The 15686-nt window shown below is 49.7% G+C and overlaps 1 protein-coding gene across 1 annotated transcript in view; it reads left to right on the plus strand.

Moving 5' to 3' along the window:
- The first annotated feature begins 6567 nt into the window (after positions 1-6567).
- The window catches only part of DUOXA2 (dual oxidase maturation factor 2), a 10759-nt gene continuing 1640 nt past the window's right edge, over positions 6568-15686 (plus strand). Inside the window, exons 1-5 of the mRNA XM_015823270.1 lie at positions 6568-6580; positions 7320-7479; positions 9021-9078; positions 10184-10318; positions 11493-11706. Coding sequence (XP_015678756.1) covers positions 7333-7479; positions 9021-9078; positions 10184-10318; positions 11493-11706 — 554 coding nt within the window. The 5' untranslated portion in view covers positions 6568-6580; positions 7320-7332. The remainder of the gene's footprint in view (positions 6581-7319; positions 7480-9020; positions 9079-10183; positions 10319-11492; positions 11707-15686) is intronic.

Consider the following 15686-nt stretch of genomic DNA (forward strand, 5'->3'; position numbering starts at 1 on the left):
AGGAGAAGGAGAAGGAGGAGGAGGAGGAGGAGAAGGACTGTAGGGTCCTTGTTGGTCCTTAAGCCTGGTTGTTTTCTTGTAGACGGTTCATTGCCCAAACTAGGTAACATCATCACTGCTAGTGGTTAATAATGCTGAATAAGCAAGCAGCTCTTCTCTTCCAACCATGGAAGAGGTTTAAAGAGGCAAGTCAAAACCCCTTGAAGGACCTTTCCCCACTGTTGAGTTAAAGAGCTCTCCATCCATCCTTGAGCGGGCCAAAAACCTCAACCAAGATGACGCTGGCTGTTCTCGATGCCAATTTCTCATTTTCCTCTATTCTCTCTGCTGCCACTAACTTTAGTTCCTGGGCTTCCCAAGAGAAAAGGGTGGTAAAGCCTAACTGATATGTTACACCCCTTTGAGGTTCCCCTTGCATTCTGCTGGAAAAAAGGAGAAAATAGTTCCTTAACCCCAGAACAGCTCAAGATGCCTGAAGCTTCTCTTACGCATAGAATGAAGTCAACTTCATGGAGATCCAGAAGAAGATAAGATACAGCCAGGGCATCTCTGCATTGTTATGTGCAAGGGGAACATAGTCCAAACAGAAAGTTTTCTGTCTTTGCAAACAAACGATTCAGCTGAAGCACTCCACAAACTTCTTTTAAACTTGAGCTGTGATGCAAACAAGCTCTTGAAAATAAACCATTTCCTAGCATGAAGGTCTAAAGTCTAAACATTCTCTTTGGCTGAGCAGTTGCACATTGTTAAGAAAGAAAGAAAGAAAGAAAGAAGGAAAGAAAGAAAGAAAGAAAGAAAGAAAGAAAGAAGGAAAGAAAGAAAGAAAGGAAGGAAGAAAGAAAGAAAGAAAGAAAGAAAGAAAGAAAGAAAGAAAGAAAGAAAGAAAGAAAGAAAGAAAGAAAGAAAGGAGAACTAAAATGAAGTGCTAGCAAGGAAGTCTCTCTCTTTGTGTATTTCTCTTTTTTGGGGGTGGGATAAGTATGGCGCAAGCACGTGCAATTTCCCCACCTTGATCTACCGGTAGATATGGAGAGAAAATTCCCTGGTCTTAAAAACTGTAAACTTTGCTTGCCATCAACTCACTGGAAGTATGGTTTTTCTCCGTCCCCAGTAACTGGATTATGGGAATTTCCTAAAGTTTGCTTAAAACGCTCTGATTCATCCTATCTTTTACAAGATCTAGAGAATTTTTCTTTCTCAACTCTGTGCTTTAAACTTGCCTTGCATCACACAAAGGAAACCGGCCATTTCTCTTGTAGGATTAATTGCAGAAACACGCGGGTGTGTGTGTGTGGGTGTGGGGGAGTTAAAAATTAATGTTGTAAGGTTGAAATCGAACTGCAGGTACGAAGGGAGACATCAGATCTTCTTTTTCTCCCCACCACCCCATAACTTTCAAAGGATCAAAAAACGATCCCTTCAAATTCCAAGATTCTCTCTCTCTCTCTCTCTCTCTCTCTCTCTCTCTCTCTCTCTGTGTGTGTGTGTGTGTGTGTGTGTGTGTGTGTGTATGTGTGTTGCAGAGTGGATGGAGGCATTTATAGGGATTCATTTCTATTGGCATCCAGGCGTCTGCAGAGGAAGGTCAAAAAAGTCAAAATGGCAGTAATGGCTGCCAGTCAAAGTCATGGTCTTTTTTTTTTTTTTTGCATGCACATTAAAAAAAGGAACATACAGTAGTTGATTTTTTTTTTCCCTCATGGCTTGGGCAGATGAGAGTTGAGTCGGACTTTTCAGTTTTCAGAATGATGAAAAAAGCATTTTTCACAATTTTCACAAAAAAGCATCTAAATCTGTGGGCTTCTTCCCAACTCAACTATCTTTCCATTCAACTCCTACAGCAATTTCAGTCTTGGTTGCTTTGCTTTATCCGCCTAATATTGTCATTGGACCACGAAAGATGATTTTGCCAAGCACACTGGCCGTAAACCTCTGCCCTGCACATATTTTCGCTTGCTTCCACTTGCTCTCCACCCACCTCCAGCAAACACACAGCAACTGAATGTGGAAATAGAGTTTGGGGACTTATTTGGGCTTATTTCTCTTCTCTGTATATTAAAGGGTTAAAAAGAAGAGATTGTGTTCAAACGTAATGCAAGACCAGCCTCAAAGGTTGTGGGGAAATATTGCAGCCTGAACCGTCCTTCCAAAGTTCCAGCCAGCCTCCTTTGCCCTCTGCCAAGTTACTCCATTCCATCTTAAATAACAGAATTCCAGAGTTGGAAGGGACCTTGGAGGTCTTCTACTCCAACCCCCCCTGCTCGAACAGGAAACCCTATACCATTTCAGACAACTAGCTGCCCAGACTCTTCTTAAAAGCTTCCAGTGATGGATCACCCACAACTTCTGAAGGCCAGCCGTTCCACTAATTGTTCTAACAGTTAGGAAATTTCTCCTTAATTCTAGGTTGCTTCTCTCCTCGGTTAGTTGGAGGCCAAGACAAGAAACAATGGTTGGAAACTAATTAAAGAGAGAAGCAACCTAGAATTAAGGCGAAATTTCCTAACTGTGAGGACAATTAACCAGTGGAACAGCTTGCCACAGAAATCATGGACGCTCCATCACTGGAGATTTTTAAGAAGAGCCTAAACAATCACTTATCTGAAATGGTATGGGTTCTCCTGCTTGAGCAGGGGCTGGACTAGAAGACCTCCTAGGTCCCTTCCAGCTCTATTCTATTCTAGTTTCCATCCATTATTTCTTGTCTTGCCTTCTGATGCTTTGGAAAATAGTTTGACCCCCTCGTTTTTGTAGCAGCTCCTCAAATATTGGAGCACTGCTATCAGGTCTCCCTTAGTCCTTTTCTTCCTAAGGCAGAGAGCTAGTTACTCATCTGGCTTCATGCTAAGTCAGGACTAATTATGGAGCGCCTAATCCCACCTCACCACATCAGCTGAGAAGGAGGAACTAGTCCAAAGTCATCCAACTGTCATTAATGCTAAGGCAGGACTAGAACTCATGACCTTTCGGTTTTTAATCTGATACCTTTAACTACTAGCCCAAACAGATTCTCAACAGTTCTAATTAGGTGGTTTAAATCTCTGTGCACCCACAACTGCCTATCTTTCCCTGGTGTTAGTGACTTTGGTTTGCTGCACAAGCACCGACACGCGAAGTTTGCCGATTCTAAATCCACAAGATCGAACAGCATGTTAAAATTGCTTCCTTTTCCTCTAAGGCTACTGCCTAAGCTTTGGGTAGATGCCGTGCACTTTGGATTTCCTGGTCTGCTTTGCTCACACGTCTCTTCTGCACGTTGCGTTCACTGCTCCTGGCTGGGCACACACACCCTCAACTTACACAAAGAGATCCAGAAGGGTGTATAGGGAAGAAAAACGCTGGCAGTCTATTTGTGTTTGATAAACAGATCTAAATGTAATAATAGTAAAAAAATAACCAGGGTATGAATCACCCTGAGATAAACGTACGTAGGTAGTTAGACGGGCAGAAACCCAAATTTCCCAGCATTCAGAACATTCCTGGATGGTTGTCATCAGATCTGATTGTCAAGTTGACTTCCTAGGGTCAAGAGCTAGCCTGGGGCCACCAAACCAGCCACGTCATTTTGTACCTAATGCAATCTGGATTTTTTAATTTTTTTTTGGCCAGGTGAACTCTCAACAGGGACAACAAGATTCTCCCAGCTTCTGCACAAGCAGAGAAGTACGGCACACCTGTTCGTCACTCTCACTTTGAAAATACCCTCCGCTGTGGACCTACCGTGTTTTCCCCAAAATAAGACCCCCACCCGGAAAAGAAGCCCCAGCATGATTTTTCAGGACGCTGGTAATATAAGCCTCACTCCCAAAATAAGCCCACAATTAACCAGTGGAACAGCTTGCCACCAGAAATCATGGGCGCTCCATCACTGGAGGTTTTTAAGAAGAGCCTAGACAATCACTTATCTGAAATGGTATGGGTTCTCCTGCTTGAGCAGGGGCTGGACTAGAAGACCTCCTAGGTCCCTTCCAGCTCTATTCTATTCTAGTTTCCATCCATTATTTCTTGTCTTGCCTTCTGATGCTTTGGAAAATAGTTTGACCCCTTCGTTTTTGTAGCAGCTCCTCAAATATTGGAGCATTTAGTACTGTATTTCCCCGAATATAAGGCCTAATAAACATGGAAAGTACAGGTCTCGCCTCATTCAAGATCTTGGGGCTTTTTCTACCGTTCCCGGTGTGGGATGGAGGCTTGTCTGAAGCTGGAGTACAGGTAGTCCTTGAGTGACAGCCACAACTGAGCCCAAATTTGATGTCGCTAAGAGAAACATTACTTAAGTGAGTTTTGGCCCATTTTACGCTTTTAGGCTGCCGCTGTTGTTACGTGAATCGTTGCAATTGTTAATATGCAACAGTAAACCTGGTTTCCTGGCTTCCCCCACTGACTTTGCTTGCCAGAAGCTCACAAAAGTGACCCTGGGACACTGCAACGGTCGTAACTATGAGTCAGTTGCCAAGCGTCTGAATTTTGATCCCGTGATCCCCGGGATGCTGCAACGGTCGTAAGTGTGAAAAATGGTCACAAGTCCCTTTTTTTCAGTGCCTTGAACGGTCACTAAATGAACTAAATGTTGTAAGTTGAGCTGTATTGCAACCATGAAAACTTGGACTTTTGTTTTTAATCCCAGGGAGCTGGGGGGAAATGGGGAGGAACAGCATTTTCTTGGAACGGAAGGCCAAAGTTTTTTTGGGGGGGAGGGCTCTAAAGAAAGATCAGGTAGAAGACCCCCCTCTTCCCTCCTTGCATTTACTGGCTGTCATTTCCCTGGACTCCAAAGGGGGTCTTTCCAGAGATGTCTGCATCTATTTCTACGCGAATCAGACATTCTACATCAATCCAAAGGGATCCCCTCTCTTAAGTAAAATAATCCACTTCCTTCTCCGCTTCCGACAATTTGGCAAGGTTCCACCAGCAGGGATGTTTGCTCCCAATTCTTTTAAAACGGCCCCACTTTCTCCCTTCGGCCTTGGGATCTGCAGGACCTCCTTTCTTGCTTTTTTATTTTTTTTATTTTTTTGGCATCCCGGTTACTTGCTCCTGCAGGTTGTGGCCGCAATCAGAAGCAAAGGCAGGAGTGAGTAATTCTGATTTTTGGTAAGCAGTTCCACCTAGGGCAAGCCACTCTTCTCCCATAACCTCCAGCAAAAAGAATTAAAAATAGAAAACTGAACCCACAATTACTTGGCTGCAGGTTAAGCAAGCCTTAACTGAGTCAGCTGTCCGTGATACGGCTAAAAACAGGAGTAAGTTAAATGGATTCAGACTTTCATCTGATATGCCCAACAACAGCCTTCTCCAGCTGCTGTTGCCTTCCAGATATGTCAAGACTACATTAGCCATTATCCCCAGCTAGGAAACATACAGTAGGCATCTGGGCAGGAAAAGCTGAACAAGTGGCTTGGTTAGAGAGTAAAATCTTTCCCAACCTAAAACAGGCAGTTCGGAGACTAAATCTAGTTTTTGCTCCTGACTCTAAAAGTTATCCTTGGTCATAAACACCCGGCCAGTCCCGATTAAGGCAAACCCGTTAATTAGAGTGCACCAATCCACTTTGGGGCGCGTTTAAACAAGCGCCGTGCACCCTTCGCGCTTTACACCACTGATCCCCCGCCTGGCACGCTCCGAAATTCCTATTTGCCGGGATTCCGCAAGGACTAGGTGGTCCAAACTTCGGCGGGTAGGATTCGGAAATGGGGACTTTCTGCCTTTGCGGCAGGGCAACCGCGTGGGACACGGATGGATGCGTTCGCACGTGCGTTCGCTACCTCTGCTGGGGGTGGGGGGGGGAGAATCCTGGCTCCGCGGGGGACATTGGGGGAATCAGAGGATGAAATCGGAGAAGAGGATCCCGGATCCCCCTCTTGGCTCCCCACCATTCGCACTTCAGCCTGGAATTCAACCCCGAGACGGGGGAATAAAATTTTCCCACGCGCAAGATTTTTTTTTCCCCACGCGCAATCATAAGCCGCTGCCAAATTCCAAGAGGTTGGATTTGGTTTGGGAAGGCGAGGCTTCCCCCAGCAGGGAGACAGGACTGTCCGGGACCCCGGCCGGGAGGCGGGAGACCCCGACACGCTTCTCTTTCAACTCCGGGGAAGAGACGGAGACGAGTCGGTCCGCACAAAGCCCGGCGCGCCGCGTGTTGGCAAAGGTGGCCGTGGGGATGCGGGGAAGCGCGGGGCTGCCTCCGGCAGGAAAGCCTCGCGGGGTCCCCCCACCTACCCGGGGTCCCCCCACCCACCCACCCAGCCGAACTTTTCCGGCCGCCCTCCCGGCTTGTCTTCTCCAGATCTGCCCCAGGAAAGCCGCCTGCTCACCTGGTCAGGTGCGATCCCGGCGCTGCCGCTGCTGCTCGCGATGCTGCTGCTGCTGTCACAGCCGCCCTGGACTGCCGCGCGCCCGGTGGCCGCTGTCCGAGGAGCCAGGTGTGTGTGGGGGGGGGGGGCGTGGCCGGGGACCTCCCTCATTTGCATGCCACCTGCGGGGGACCCCCCGCTCCGGCTGTATAAGGGCCGAGCGCTGCTCTGGGCGTCGCTATTGCGCTCCGATCTCCTTGGAAGGCGCAGGCGAAGCCTCTCCGGTAAGGCTGCCCGGTGTGGCTGTTGCCCGCAAGCCGGGAGAGGGGCTGGAGTCAGGCGGGACCCAAAGCCTTTGGGGTCTGGCCGGAGACTTGCCTTCTCTCCGGCCACCTGGCTCCAGAGAGAAAGAGAGAGAGAGAGAGAGAGAGGGAAAGAGAAAAAGAAAGAGAGAAAGAAAGAAAGCCGCGTGTCCCTGCGCATGGGAAGAGTGCTTCTATCCTCTGCCAGCCATAATCTCCGCAGCTTGGAGCCCTCGTCTGTTCAAAAGCCCCGGCGGGGCTGAGGCTGCTGCTGCTACGGGTGGAAAGCCGTAACGAAGCGGTGCCTCCCCCCCCCCCGACGGCTGGGAGCGCTCCTGACGGTTCCCTCGGAGGCGGCTGGCAGGCGGGGGGGGGGGGGGTGTTGAGGAAGGAAGTCGGTCCCCAGGATCCCTTTTCTCTCCGAGGTTCCTTCTCTCGCTTCGAAAGAAGGCAGCTTGGAGGGAAAGGGGTTTCCTTGGCTTGTTGCAGCGCCTGCGGAACGCCTGGACACCAGGCGGAGGAGAGTTGGGGCAGACTGGACACCTGGACCCTTACCTGGGGTTCTTGGAGACTTCCCCAGGAAGAGTCCCCCCTCCCCAATTTCAAAGAGGTTGGGTCCCTCCCAATCCTTTGCCAGGACCACCGATCCCCTTCCGTCCAGGTTTGGATGAGCTTCCTATGGAAAACCTCGGGCTTGACCGTCTTCTCGTCTCTTTTTCAGATCCGCAGCAAACATGACCTTCTTTGATGGCGTCTACCCCTTCTACCCCCAATCCAAGAAGCCCTTCGTCTTCGACGTGGACCTAATTATTGTCATCATCGTCTTTCTGGTGATCGCCTTCAGCTTCTTGCTGATCCTGCCCGGAATTCGAGGCAGAGCGGTGAGTGCCGATTCCGTCCCGTTTCCGTCCGTCTGTGAAATTTTCCTACAACTTTTTAGCCCACCGGACGGGGGGGGGGTTTCCTGCCTGAGCAGGGGGTTGGACTAGATGACCTCCAAGGTCCCTTCCAACTTCTTCTTCTTCTTCTTCTTCTTCTTCTTCTTCTTCTTCTTCTTCTTCTTCTTCTTCTTCTTCTTCTTCTTCTTCTTCTTCTTCTTCTTCTTCTTTTCTTCTTCTTCTCCTTCTCCTTCTCCTTCTCCTTCTCCTTCTCCTTCTCCTTCTCCTTCTCCTTCTCTTATTATTATTATTATTATTATTATTATTATTATTATTATTATTATTATTATTATTATTATTAATTACGTGCTCCGTTCTTTAAAGTTAGCTTGGATTCAATTGGCGGGCAGGGTGGTGTCAGTCGCGGTTGTTTGGTTGGGGTTCAGTGTATTGAGTGAACCCCAGAAAGAAGGGCTAATTCAGAAAGAGATTAAACGGGCCGTGCACCTGGGGGTGGGGTGGGGTGGGGGTGTTGCACATTGAGCGGCAAGGAGGAACTTTGAGGGAGACGGGTGGTTTCCAAATTCGATAAATAAAATAAATACAAATTCCGGGAAACTTCACTGGCCGTGAATAATTTGCTTCCCCCTAGAACAGGGGTAGAGTCAACCTTGGCTCTTTTATGACTCGTGGACTTCAATTCCCAGAATTCCTGAGCCAGCTTAGCTGGCTCAGGAATTCTGGGAATTGAAGTCCACGAGTCATAAAAGAGCCAAGGTTGACTACCCCTGCCCTAGAACAATCTGTACCATAGTTTAAAAGCGCGGGGGGAGGCGGGGGCGGGAATTGATGGGTTTCCCCCCCCCCCCCGAGCGAGAATTTTTATTTTATTTTTTTAGAGACGCATATTTCTTTCTTCTTGTGGGGTGGCTTTCTCTTAAAAAGCCAGTTAATTGCCTGCTTTAACCTAAAATGTAGAATTCTTCCAAGTTTTTCCTACCCCCCTGAAGTGGTCTTTAATGCGGCAGATTAAAAGGACAACAGCTATAATTTGCAGGATTGGGTGTTTGTGTGTGAGAAAAATACACAAGAAACTCTATATGAAAAGAGAGTTAAGTAGGGATTGGATATAGATGGGGAAAGGGAGAACTTTTGCCAACAAAAACGATGTCTTAATTTGAAGAATAAAAAAAGTAAGATCTTTTTCAGAAAATTGGAAAGGGGGGAGGGAAGCTATTGTTACTGTTGATAGAGAAACCACGATCTGTTTGAGTTGATTCCTAAATGGGATCCCAGGAGATCAAACATAGATTGAGACTGCCTTTGCTCTGCCCAGCATTTCAAACACTGGATTTATTGGAATGTTTATCCCACTTATCCTTGGAGAGCTCAGAAATGTGTGTAGCAGGCTCTCCTCTCACTCCACCCCACTTCCCAAAACAACAGCCCTGTGAGGTAGGCTGGGCTGGGAGAAAGTGACTAGCCTTAACTCCCCCATGAGCAAGTGGAGACTGGACGCTGATCTCTGATCTCTTTGTCAACAGAGGCTATATTGGCTTATTCGGGTCATCTCCAGCCTCTTTATCGGAGGGGTGATTGTCGGTAAGTCATGGTTTCCTTCTTTTCTCTATCTTAATTTTGATCTTAATTTTGATCTTAAATCATGGGTGCTCCATCCCTAGAGGTTTTTAAGAAGAGACTGGACAGCCACCTGTCTGAAATGCTATAGGTTCTCCTGCTCGAGCAGGGGGCTGGACTAGAAGACCTCCAAGGTCCCTTCCAGCTCTATTCTATTCTAAGACAGTGAGAACAATTAACCAGTGGAACAACCTGCCTCCAGAAGCTGTGAATGCTCCATCACTGGAGGTTTTGAAGAAGAGATTGGACAACCGCTTGTCTGGAATGCTATATAGGGCAGTGATGGCGAACCTTTTAGAGACCGAGGGCCCAAACTGCAACCCAAAACCCACTTATGTATCGTCGGGTGCCGGGTGGGTGTGGCCCATTGGGTGGGAGTGGCCCATTGGGTGGGCGTGGCTGCGGTGGTAACGACAGACTGGGTGGGACTAAAAAGTTCAATCAATCAATTCCAACTTTGCAAGATCTTTTTTTTTACCCGCGAGAAGTTGAAATTGATTGATTGATTGAACCTTTTTTTTTTTTGCATATGGCGGCGGAGGCTTAAAGCGAAAAGGTTTTATAAAACCCAGCTGAAGGCCTAGGACTGGGGCAACGGCGCGCGTGCCCACAGAGAGGGCTCTGAGTGCCACCTGTGGCACGCGTGCCATAGGTTCGCCACCACTGGTATAGGTTCTCCTGCTTGAACAGGGGACTGGACTAGAAGACCTCCAAGGTCCCTTCTATTCTAAGACAGTGAGAACAATTAATCGGTGGAACAACTTGCCTCCAGAAGTTCTGGGTGCTCCATCACTGGAGGTTTTGAAGAAGAAGAGGTTGTCTGGAATGTTATAGGGTCTCCTGCTTGAGGGGGTTAGACTAGGAGACCTCCAAGGTCCCTCCCCACTCTGATATTCTGATCGGGATCGGTCTTCTGGATGGACAGGGAGCCCTTTTTGCCTGGTGCTCAGTCACAAGCATCTGCGCTCCAGAATTCTCTGGGAAGGCGGGCTAAGAGAGGCTTTGGAAATCCTGCCCTTCTCAGCTACTCCCTTCCTGGGGTTCACAGAGGGCTCTCTGTCTTTTGCAGCGGTCCACTTCTCCTCTGACTGGGAGACCGGGACGGTGACAGCCAACACCTCCTACAAATCCTTCAGCTCCGCCATGATCCATGCAGACGTTGGGCTGCACGTTGGCTTGTCCGGAGTCAACATCACCCTGGTTGGTGAGTTTGCAGATCCCAGAGTGAGGGTTAGAGAGAGGGGGGGGAAGTCTGGATGCTGTAGTGGTGGCGGGGGGGGGGGATTATCTTGGCAGAGAGGAGGGAGAGCCGCAGGTGTGTAAAAGGTAGCCCACAGGAGGAGGAAGGGCATGGGAGGCACGTCAGAAGAGACCCTCTCTGGTTTTCTAGAGAGTAAAAGGAAACTTTCAGACTTGCAAAAATGTCAGACTTACAATAGAGAGGGAGAGAGAGGGAGATAGGGAAGGAGGGAGGGAGGGAGGGAGGGAGAGAGAGAGAGAGAGATGCTGGTCTAAGAAGGGAGAGAGGCTGAAGCACGCAGTGGTTACAGAGAGGGAAGAAGAGGTTGAACATTCTTCCTTTATGCCCCTCCCTCCCTCTATCCCTGATCCTGTTTTTCCCTTCCTTCATTTCTCCTTCCTTCTTTCCTCCTCCTCCTCCTCTCCACAAACTCTAGTCCTGATGATGTTACCTAGTTGGGTAATGAAATGTCTGCAAGAAAACAAGCCAGCTCAGAGAGCACCATGGACCTCACAGTCTTCCTCGTCCTCGTCCTCGTCCTCGTCCTCGTCGTCCTCGTCGTCCTCGTCGTCCTCGTCGTCGTCGTCGTCGTCCTCCTCCTCCTCCTCCTCCTCCTCCTCCTCCTCCTCCTCCTCCTTTTCTTCTTCTTCTTCTTCTTCTTCTTCTTCTTCTTCTTCTTCTTCTTCTTCTTCTTCTTCTCCTTCTCCTTCTCCTTCTCCTTCTTTCGTTCTTTCTTTCTTTCTTTTTCCTTCCTTTCTTCCTCCCTCCCTCCCTTCTTTTCAAAAGTTTGATTAAATTACTTAGCAGGGACTTTGGACCTTTTGACCAAGAGCTTTTAAAATGGAGGAGAGGGAGATGTAGCCAAAGCTGCCAGTTGCCCATCCTTTTTGTAGTGTAGTCCTAGGGAGATCTGCAAAGGTTCTGGTGCCCGATGCAGTCGCAGTCCTTGTGGGCGATTAGGGAAACATTAGCTTTTGCAATTATTTCACCCTGATAGCTATAGCTCGGTTGAGATAAGGCTCCTTGAAGCCACAGTGGATGGAAAGCTCCCAGGTCAGCCTCTGGGATCCTTCTAGCCCTCTCCAGTTCTCAATCCTGTTCCTGTTTAGTGGCTTATCACCTTCTCGCATCTCTGCAGGAAAACCCGTGGACCAACTCAACGAAACCATCAATTATAACGAAGAGTTCTCCTGGTGGTTTGGGACCAATTATGACAAAGAGTTTGAAGAGGGGCTGAAACGGGGATTGCCCAGCCCCATCATTTACGTGGCAGAGAAGTTCACCGACCACAGCCCTTGTGGCTTGAACAGTGTCTACCGCATGGCGGGCCACTATGCGTCTGCAACCCTCTGGTAAGGGGGCATTCTGTTTCTCACAGGTGGATCCATCCTGGCAGAAGCTAGAAAGATGGAGAGGTTTGGGCCCTGGGCCAGGTGGACATTTCTGACAGATGGCCATCCAACCTCTGCTTAAAGAAATCCCACCCCTTTTGCAAGCCATCAATGGTTCCTCTGTTAAACAGCCCCTATGCCAATGATGGCGAACCTTTTAGAGACCGAGTGCCCAAACTGCAACCCAAAACCCAATTATGCATCATTGGGTGCGGAGTGGGCGTGGCCCCTTGGGTGGGTGTGGCCCCTTGGGTGGGCGTGGCTGCAGTGGTAAGAGCAGACTGGGTGGGACTAAAAAGTTCAATCAATCAATTCCAACTTTGCAAGATCTTTTTTTTCCCCCGCGAGAAGTTGAAATTGACTGATTGATTGAACCTTTTTTTTTTTGTACACAGCGGTGGAGGCCTAAAGCGAAAAGGTTTTATAAAACCCAGCTAAAGGCCTAGGACTGGGGCGACGGCGCGCGTGCCCACAGAGAGGGCTCTGAGTGCCACCTGTGGCATGCGTGCCATAGTTTCGCCACCACTGCCCTATGCTTAGGGCAGTGGTAGTGAACCTATGGCACGCATGCCAAAGGCGGCACTCAGAGCCCTCTCTGTGGGCACGCACGCCGTTGCCCCAGCAGAGTTCGCCAGAGTAGCGAGCACGTGGCGTTTGGAAGCGACAGGGCAGGAAGTGAGCGGGCAAGCGGCATTGATGCCCCGGAGATGGCGAGGGACTGGCCCCGGCCACGCTCACCCAGTCTGCCATGACCACTGCAGCCATGCCCACCCAGTGGGTCACGCCCCCCCCAATGCTGATGCAGCCCTAGCACTGTGCGATAAATAAGTGGGGTTTGGGTTGCAGTTTGGGCACTCGGTCTCTGAAAGGTTCGCCATCACTGGCTTAGGGATTTCTCCTCTGCCTGCCCTTCCCCCATGCAATTCTTATCTAGGTTTCTAAAGGACCCCCAAGTGGCCCTTGGGCTGAAGCCTCCAGCCCACCCACCCCCCCGTCCCAAGCACAGGCTCTTTCCACTTCATGGAGGTCAATCTAACCATCTCCTCCACTGCTCTTGGTCCACTGAAGTCGGACAGCCAAGGGTGGGGGAACGTGAAATAGCGAACTCGTGAGGTTAAGGGGCTGATTCTGCTGCCCTGAATGAAAACAGATCCTAAACCTTCTGATCATTTCCAATCGAGAACCCCTACATTGGAGGGACCCTCTTTGTGGGAATGCCCCACTGCCTGTCCCCATCCCACCAAGGCCCTGTCCCACTGCTGGGCGATATTTCCTTTTCAGAGCAAGATTTCAGAAAATGAGACCTTCTCTCCAAGACTAATGGGACAAACCCCGTTCTCCTCTCTGCTGTCTTTTGTGCTTTGGGCTCAGGGCTAACGTGGGGGGGGGCAAAACAGAACCCCAAAGGAAAGAATAAACTCCCTTGCATTCTCAACACACCTTGATGATGTTGGGAGAGGGGTGGAATTTGAAAATTAGTCGGCAGAGAATCGGGTGGGGCAAAGAAATCTGCCTAACGCTAACTGTTTCCCGCAGAAGTCCACCTGAACCCCCAGACCTCCTCTGTCCCCTAACCCCCGTNCCTCCTCCTCCTCCTCCTCTTCTTCTTCTTCTTCTTCTTCTTCTTCTTCTTCTTCTTCTTCTTCTTCTTCTTCTTCTTCTTCTTCTTCTTCTTCTTCTTCTTCTTCTTCTTCCTTCCTTCCTTCCTTTCTTCCTTCCTTTCTTCCTCCCTTCCTCCCTTCTTTTCAAAAGTTTGATTAAATTACTTAGCAGGGACTTTGGGCCTTTTGACCAAGAGCTTTTGAAATGGAGGAGAGGGAGATGTAGCCAAAGCTGCCAGTTGCCCATCCTTTTTGTAGTGTAGTCCTAGGGAGATCTGCAAAGGCTCTGGTGCCCGATGCAGCCGCAGTCCTTGTGGGCGATTAGGGAAACATTAGCTTTTGCAATTATTTCACCCTGATAACTATAGCTCGGTTGAGATAAGGCTCCTTGAAGCCACAGTGGGGGGGAAAGCTCCCAGGTCAGCCTCTGGGATCCTTCTAGCCCTCTCCAGTTCTCAATCCTGTTCCTGTTTAGTGGCTTATCACCTTCTCGCGTCTCTGCAGGAAAACCCGTGGACCAACTCAACGAAACCATCAATTATAACGAAGAGTTCTCCTGGTGGTTTGGGACCAACTATGACAAAGAGTTTGAAGAGGGGCTGAAACGGGGATTGCCCAGCCCCATCATTTACGTGGCAGAGAAGTTCACCGACCACAGCCCTTGTGGCTTGAACAGTGTCTACCGCATGGCGGGCCACTATGCGTCTGCAACCCTCTGGTAAGGGGGCATTCTGTTTCTCACAGGTGGATCCATCCAGGCAGAAGCTAGAAAGATGGAGAGGTTTGGGCCCTGGGCCAGGTGGACATTTCCGACAGATGGCCATCCAACCTCTGCTTAAAAAGAAATCCCACCCCTTTTGGAAGCCATCAATGGTTCCTCTGTTAAACAGCCCCTATGCCAATGATGGCGAACCTTTGAGAGACCGAGTGCCCAAACTGCAACCCAAAACCCAATTATGCATCATTGGGTGCCGGGTGGGCGTGGCCCATTGGGTGGGTGTGGCCCCTTGGGTGGGCGTGGCTGCAGTGGTAACAGCAGACTGGGTGGGACTAAAAAGTTCAATCAATCAATTCCAACTTTGCAAGATCTTTTTTTTCCCCCGCGAGAAGTTGAAATTGACTGATTGATTGAACCTTTTTTTTTTTGTACACAGCGGCAGAGGCCTAAAGCGAAAACGTTTTATAAAACCCAGCTAAAGGCCTAGGACTGGGGCGACGGCGCGCGTGCCCACAGAGAGGGCTCTGAGTGCCACCTGTGGCATGCGTGCCATAGTTTCGCCACCACTGCCCTATGCTTAGGGCAGTGGTAGCGAACCTATGGCACGCATGCCAAAGGCGGCACTCAGAGCCCTCTCTGTGGGCATGCACGCCGTTGCCCCAGCAGAGTTCGCCAGAGTAGCGAGCACGTGGCGTTTGGAAGCGACAGGGCAGGAAGTGAGCGGGCAAGCGGCATTGATGCCCCGGAGATGGCGAGGGACTGGCCCCGGCCACGCTCACCCAGTCTGCCATGACCACTGCAGCCATGCCCACCCAGTGGGTCACGCCCCCCCCAATGCTGATGCAGCCCTAGCACTGTGCGATAAATAAGTGGGGTTTGGGTTGCAGTTTGGGCACTCGGTCTCTGAAAGGTTCGCCATCACTGGCTTAGGGATTTCTCCTCTGCCTGCCCTTCCCCCCCATGCAATTCTTACCTAGGTTTCTAAAGGACCCCCAAGTGGCCCTTGGGCTGAAGCCTCCAGCCCACCCACCCCCCCGTCCCAAGCACAGGCTCTTTCCACTTCATGGAGGTCAATCTAACCATCTCCTCCACTGCTCTTGGTCCACTGAAGTCGGACAGCCAAGGGTGGGGGAACGTGAAATAGCGAACTCGTGAGGTTAAGGGGCTGATTCTGCTGCCCTGAATGAAAACAGCTCCTAAGCCTTCTGATCATTTCCAATTGAGAACCCCTACATTGGAGGGACCCTCTTTGTGGGAATGCCCCGCTGCCTGTCCCCATCCCACCAAGGCCCTGTCCCACTGCTGGGCAATATTTCCTTTTCAGAGCAAGATTTCAGAAAAGGAGACCTTCTCTCCAAGACTAATGGGACAAACCCCGTTCTCCTCTCTGCTGTCTTTTGTGCTTTGGGCTCAGGGCTAACGTGGGGGGGCAAAACAGAACCCCAAAGGAAAGAATAAACTCCCTTGCATTCTCAACACACCTTGATGATGTTGGGAGAGGGGTGGAATTTGAAAATTAGTCGGCAGAGAATCGGGTGGGGCAAAGAAATCTGCCTAACGCTAACTGTTTCCCGCAGAAGTCCACCTGAACCCCCAGACCTCCTCTGTCCCCTAACCCCCGT

Source organism: Protobothrops mucrosquamatus, unplaced genomic scaffold (genome assembly GCF_001527695.2).
Source record: "Protobothrops mucrosquamatus isolate PMUCROS unplaced genomic scaffold, P.Mucros_1.0 scaffold1819, whole genome shotgun sequence".
In the NCBI taxonomy this organism is placed as follows: domain Eukaryota; kingdom Metazoa; phylum Chordata; class Lepidosauria; order Squamata; family Viperidae; genus Protobothrops; species Protobothrops mucrosquamatus.